Source organism: Chanodichthys erythropterus, chromosome 12, assembly GCF_024489055.1.
Source record: "Chanodichthys erythropterus isolate Z2021 chromosome 12, ASM2448905v1, whole genome shotgun sequence".
Taxonomy (NCBI): Eukaryota; Metazoa; Chordata; class Actinopteri; order Cypriniformes; family Xenocyprididae; genus Chanodichthys; species Chanodichthys erythropterus.
This window is the reverse complement of record NC_090232.1, coordinates 19981108-19988060: the sequence shown is the minus strand read 5'-3', so window position 1 is coordinate 19988060 and position 6953 is coordinate 19981108. Positions and strand designations below refer to the sequence as shown.

At 37.9% G+C, this 6953-nt stretch overlaps 1 protein-coding gene across 2 annotated transcripts in view; it reads left to right on the top strand.

Annotated features, from left to right (window-relative positions):
• The first annotated feature begins 11 nt into the window (after positions 1-11).
• The window catches only part of fam184b (family with sequence similarity 184 member B), a 45361-nt gene continuing 38419 nt past the window's right edge, over positions 12-6953 (top strand). The window contains exon 1 of one of the 2 annotated variants that reach the window (XM_067404749.1): positions 12-71. Coding sequence is in view for 1 of the 2 variants with exons in the window: in XM_067404747.1 (XP_067260848.1) it covers positions 1322-1480 (159 nt within the window). In the remaining variant the exon portion in view is untranslated. Of the gene's footprint in view, positions 72-1064; positions 1481-6953 lie in introns of those variants that run through there. The other variant, XM_067404747.1, reaches the window with a different exon arrangement.

Below are 6953 nucleotides of genomic sequence, written 5' to 3'. Positions count from 1 at the left end.
TTCAGTAAAATGTCTTAATTATCCTTAATCACAAACAACTGTGATTGGTCCACATTTAAGCTCTTCAAAAGGTAACAGATTGATTATGCTATTATTTCTATGCTATTTCTTAGTAATCAAATGAATGATAAGACCCTGACATGATTAAACGTTTCCAGTGTCCTGAATTATGACCTAACTCTCAGGATTTCACTATGGCCTGGTTTCACAGACAGGGCTTAGGGTAAATCAGGATTAAGCCTTATTTCAATTAGGGTATTTAAGTAGCTTTTAGAAACATATCCTAGAAAAAAATATTACTGGTGTGCATCTTGAGACAAAACAATCGGCTCTGACATATTTTAAGATATATCAGTGCAAGTTGCTTTCAGTTAAGACAGCTCAAACATGCATTTTAGTCTAGGACTAGCTTAAGCCTTGTCTGTGAAACTGGGGGAATATGTTTTAGGGTTGTGTGGGTTAGTTTGTTGTTGTTTTTATATACTGGTACTGACAGATCATCCTGAGTATGTAGGTCAGATTTTAGGTAGGTCAGCTCATTTACTATGATTGTTAGACTAAAGACAGCAAACCAACTCCTCAGCTCCTGTGTAAAAACTGCATTAAGCACGACATGATGTAAGTCATGCATTTTCTGAGAATAACCAATATGTCGTATATATCACTATTACGCTGTTATAACCAAATATGGTTCAACCTTGCATGGGGAGTTTTCACCTTTCACATTTATTTGAAATAATACTAACGTTTATCGGTAACGGTTACCTTGTCCTCAACATGTCGGAGACAAAAACAATTAGGCCTATATTTATTTATTTAGTTAGTGAATAGACCTGTCTGCAGTTTTGTTGTTGCTTTGAGAATTGTTCATAGAAAATAATTTAAACGCTAACAAATCAAAGTGAGTAGCTGGGTTATCGAAGAAATTGACGTTTGGAAATTGCGCGAGCTTCTGTTTGTTGTGCTGTTGGGCGTGTTGGTGTTCATGGGAGGGGCTATGATTACACTGCAGCAGGCTACCCGTGACTTGTAATGTTAGACTGTAGTCACGCCCCGGGTGAGAGACAGGTGTCTTGGCTGGGGGTACATGCCGTCAGTGAGTCGTGTACCGCGGGGCGGCGGAGCGCCGATGGCATTATCTTGTGAGCAGTGCTCTCACCGGGAGCAGCTTCACGGCGGAGCGGGAGGGTGTTCGCCGGTCGCTGCAGCATGCAGAATGTTTTCGGCTGTCGTAAGGACTCTACCTTCAGGATCACGTAGAGGCGACCAGGGTGTTGCGCAGCCCAGTTTGTGATTGATCAGCGTGATCTAAAGGGTTATTATGGCTTCCAGTTCTGGGAAGATGAACCAGCCCCCCGGCGGCAGCGGTGCATGTAACGGGACCGCTATTGCGGACATCCCCAATGTGAATGTAGAGCAGGAAATGTATGATTATCAAATGCATACGAAAATGTGCAAGAAAATAGCGCAGCTGACAAAGGTAAGTGCGTAATTTTACTACTCAGCTAACGGGACTAATTTAACTGTTTCCTGGAAATCCATTCACTTAACGTGTGCCGCAGAGGTGTGCGTATTATATATATATATATATATAGATATATATATATATATATATATATATATATATATATATATATATAGATATATATGCTAATACCCCTTTCTGCTACTGCGCAAATACATCCTTTACATTACAGACAAAATAGTCTGTAAATGTACATTATTGACACATTTCAGTATTTTATGCTGCCTGACCCACTGGCGTTTTTTCATGGAATGCAACAGGGTTTTAGTGCTCTCAGCGTCGCATCACTTGTCTTTCCATTACAGGTGATGCAGAACCAGGCAGAAGGTAATCAAAGACAAGTCACGACTGAGATGTTGTATTGTAGCAAATGTGCTTTCATTGAGTTTATATAGTTCCTCAGAGGGGGCTACTGAAGTTCACACTACAAATGGCTGATCTAAAATAATCTGACCCGTGGGTGATCTCTGGCAACAGAAATGTGTGGTTATATATTATCAGGTTTAGATGTGTGTGTGTGTGTGTGTGTGTGTGTGTGTGTGTGTGTGTGTGTGTGTGTGTGTGTGTGTGGATGTGTACTAAGAACCACCCCTTCACAAGCAGCATCCAGTTGTTATGAACCGTAGAAGCTTGTAACATGGTTGAGGCAAACGTAACAGACTTGTTCAGCTTGGCAAAAGAGAGTTCTCTACTACAATGTAGTTCAGTTTAGCCACACTTGTTAGTTTTGTTCGTTCCACTAGCAAAAAAATCACGCTGGAATTATGTTTGTTAGGACATACTGTAGAATATATGTCGTAGTGCCATGATGTTAATAGGCTATCTGATGGCACCTTAGTACTTTTTTTATCTGATGTAATGAAACAGTTTAGACTTAAATAACTCGTATCCATTGGATCTGAATGCATTTTAGACATTCATTTAGATTTAAATAGGTCGTGGAGGGAACCTAAAAGAAGATATTTTGAGAAATGTCTTTTTTTTATTTTATTTTTTACTTACAATGGATGTCAATGGTATAACCAAAATAGTTGGGTTACCAACATTCAAAATATCTTCTTTTGTGTTCTTCAGAAGAAAGAAAGTCATACAGGTTTGAATTGTCATAAGGGTAATTGATGAGTAAATAAGTAATTGAATTGTTCTCTTTGGGTGAACTTATCTTGTAAATAGTGTTATTAATATTAGATTGTTTTAGATGTAGGCTTATTAAGTTTCCTTTGGACAGGCCAGAAAGAAATTTATTCTAGTGGCAGGGTAGCCCAAGGGTAGCTGAGGTGTTGTGAAGTGAACACATGGTGCTAGTTTGAATTTTGATATGGAAAACAGTTGTTGGGACAACCCTCCTGCCCGTACACATTGTGCCCTTGAAACAAAGCACTTAAAATAGCCTACAATTATGATACTGTTTGCCCTAAAGCCTGGGATACACTGCACGATTTTTGGCTGTCCCAGACGAAAGATTGCTATCGTGAAGCAATCGTTTTCTGTGATAGTGGCTCTTAATCAGTGGTTCTTTGTCGTACAGTGAGAGAGGTTCAAAGACAGCCGTTTTCTCAGTCTTGCGACCAAAGATAGCCTACGATCATTTTCTGACCGTGTCAGAAATTCAGCATGATCAACGCACAGTGTGTTTGCTGCTACGACCTATGTCTGCTGACCAGCCAATAAAAATGTGACATGAAATCAACTCGACATGGCGCTAAAACGTAAAACTGCTTACCTCAAGCTCTTTTGCCGCTTCCTTTTTTTTTCAGCACACATAAAAACTACAACTGGCAAAGTGTAATTCAACATGGTCTTTATGTGTACCACTAGTGAATGCTGATGACATTTTATTCTTCTATAGAAACTTGAATCGTAGCTTACGAGTCAATGGGTGTCATCATTGTACAGTCTACATGCATGTCATACCCAAGTTTAATAGATCCATGTCACACAGTGTGATAAAGTAACAATCTTATAGGATTGCTAAAATCGTGCAGTGTATCCCGGGCTTAATGGTTAGAGAGTCGGACTTGTAACCTGAAGGTCGCGGGTTCACGTTTCAGTACCAGCAGGAAATGTAGGTGAGGGGAGTGAATAAATAGCGCTCTCTTCCACTCTCATTACCCACAACTAAGGTGCCCTTGAGCAAGGCACCTAACCCCCAATCGCTCCCCAGGTGCCGCAGCTTCCCACTTCTCCAGGTATGTGTTCAATACTCACTGCTGTGTGTGTGCACTTGGACAGGTGAAATGCAGAACACAAATTCCGAGAATGGGACACCATACTTGGCTACACATCACATCACTTTGTCACTTTGGATAACATGCATCTGCTAAAATAACAAGTGACTGTAAGCAACACATGAAATTAAATATATGTGAGCAAAAAACTTTATTTTGCCAACAAATTGCAACTTATATACTTCCCCATGTTGTCAAACGATGGAGTTTTAGTTTGAATTATGCATTTTTTGATTAAACTGCTACTTGATGATGTGTAATAAAATCAATAGCCAACTATATCTGACACTGTGTGAAAAATGATTACCATAAGGTTAAGGAGGTTGTAATATTGACACACTATATTAATATATACACACAGTCATTTGGGCCTGCCCTTTTTTGAATCCTTATCATTTTTAGTCATCTTTACTAGGACTATAAATGAAAAAATATTTCTTAAAATAAGGCTTAAAAAGCTCATATTCTCTACATGCCCTTAGAATGATACTGTTTGTCACCTTTGGATAAAAAGCATATGTTATATTACCCAGTGACCAAACAACATAAAGTATAGGCCATACAAGTTTCACAACACATAAAATTAAATGTAAATCAGTACAAAATTTAATTTTATCAGCAAAACTTCCTAATAGAAGCAAACACATTTAGACACACTTCCCCATATTGAACTCTGGAGTTTCCGTTCGAATTATGCATTTTTGTATAAACTGCACCTTGATGATGTATGATAACATCAATGGTCATAACTATATCTGTCGTTGTGTGAGAAAATATTATTCCCTTGGACAATTATAGAGTGTAACATTTAAAACATAGAGGTTAAAGAATGTAATATCAACACTATTAATGGATAATGCATACACAGTCATTTGGGTCTGTTGAGGTGGGAGAAGGAAAGTGAGAAAGTGTGTATCATGTTTTATTAGTATAGACCTTAGTCAGGAAAGATGCCATATTTACTGAGAACGAAAACAAGGCTGTGAGGGACATAAGCAGTTTCTTTGGGCTGTTTTCCTCTTGAATTGATTTTGGAAAGTAGTTTTTGTAATGTTTGTACGCAACAATGCAAGCTATTAAACGGACTGTCCCTCAAAGCCTTGTTTTCATTCTTGTCAAATTAAAAAATGGCGTCTGCCGTTACTAAGGTCCATTGAGGTTAGAAACATTGAAATGGCAGCACTGTTACTGAACAAAATAGGCCATGGCTCGAAATTCAAACCTTCCACGTTGTGCGTGTGTGTGTATGCATGCAGGCGTGTGTATGTGAGAGTATGCCTGTGAGCTTGAATGTCACAGCTGTGTGGAATCCTGCTTTCTATCATCATGTAAACATACTCCTACTAGTTATCTTTAGCTTTGTGTGTGTGTGTGTCTATAAGAACAGATGTTTGAGTCATACCCTCTCTACATTCAGCTCAGCTTTGTGACGCTTACTAATGCTACACACGAAGGCACAATATTTTTAATGATCAGGAGTGTAGGAGATTTGATCTACTTAGATCTGATATGGATATAAGAGCATGATAGGAATGTCATGGGTGCCAGGACACAAAATGCTAAATCACTTATGAATACTTTAAGCTCCAATTGTGGTGTGTTTCCTATACAATGACACAAATTGCTTGCATGACTGTTTCCCAAAACCGGAGCAGCATGGTCACACCTCCATTATTTCAGTCATGTTGGTTTAACAATATGGGACTGTCATTAATGACATCACATGCAGGTGGTGGAGTAATAACTTCTACTAATTAATCGAATCGAGATTGCAGTTAATGTGAGATTATTACAGTTCATTTGGATGAACAACAGAAAGCTGTTCTTTCTCCACAGAATTTCTTCAAGGCGCTGCTGTAACGAACATGTTCCCTGTCTTTTTGCCTTATTTGATGTTTGATTAATCGTGTAATATATGCACTCTTCAAAATGCTGCTAATTGTTTGTGGGTTAAAACATATAGATTGAAAAGTATATTTAAATGAATTGAAAAATTTAGAATGTAATGCAAGTTAGATTGCTTATTTTGCTCAAGAGCATGATCTATTTAAGTTCATGTGTCATACTAACAAGACATTATGCTTCTAACAGGTCGAAAGCTGTAGCTTGAACTACATACGTTTGCATTGCTATATGTATTGGTTTGGAACTGTGGTTTTGGGAAACCAAGAATCATTTAACAATGTTGGAAACACTGGAATTTGCGACTTTAGTTGGCTAACGATGCTTTTGTGAAAGCATTGTTTGCTTTGAATGACTCTAAGCTAACATTTAGTCATTTTATAATTCTTCCAGGAAATGAAATATTGTTTTTAAAAGTATCAGGATGATATTATGAACATTTTGTGAGGAATAACTAATCACTGAATTTGTAAAATGTTTGTGATGTTTTGTTGGAGGCACATAAGCAAGCAAACATATTTAAGCTTTCTGTCTGAAAAAAAAAAATCCTACTTTTGGATGAATTGAAACTGTAATCTTAACACCTCTATAAATTTCTGCAATTTATTTTAGCGTTTCCTGTACAACCATTCCCCAATTGTTGCAACTTATTTATTTTTTTCGCACAGTTTTGTCTGTTATTATGATGGCTTATTATTTGTATAAAATACACCAAACAAAAAAAAAACTGTGGTTGGTCACTTGGGGAGTTATTGGCCAGATTATGACAAAACTCTGGCTAGGCAAGGCAACTCAGACTTAAAATCAAACAAAGATAGCTAAAAACCTTAGACAGCGAAAACCTGGTTACTCATATTAGCTACACAATGTTTAATTGACTTTTCAGTAGCATTAAGGGTCGTTAAATTATGATACCTAGCCTGTAAAAATAATTATATGAGAATAAGGAAGACACCACACATTTAATGATAATGTTTTCGGTGCGTTCCAAACGGGATATATCACCCTCTGAAGGGCACTTCGGAGTGAAAATAATCATGGCGCCATGTTGAAGGGTCGTTCCAAACTGATGTGCTCAAAACTTGCCAGTTCAAAGGGCCCTTTGGAATGAAGGATTTCGAAGGGTACAACTGATGGACACTTCGGGCCCCCCTGATCTTTTGCACAGGGAAGTTGTTTGACGTCACAGAATGGGTACATGAGGCTCAGAGTTCGATTTTACCTATAAATATATGTATAATATTTTTCTGTACTACTGTGATATTTATATCGGTTAGATTTGGTACATTATTATGGTC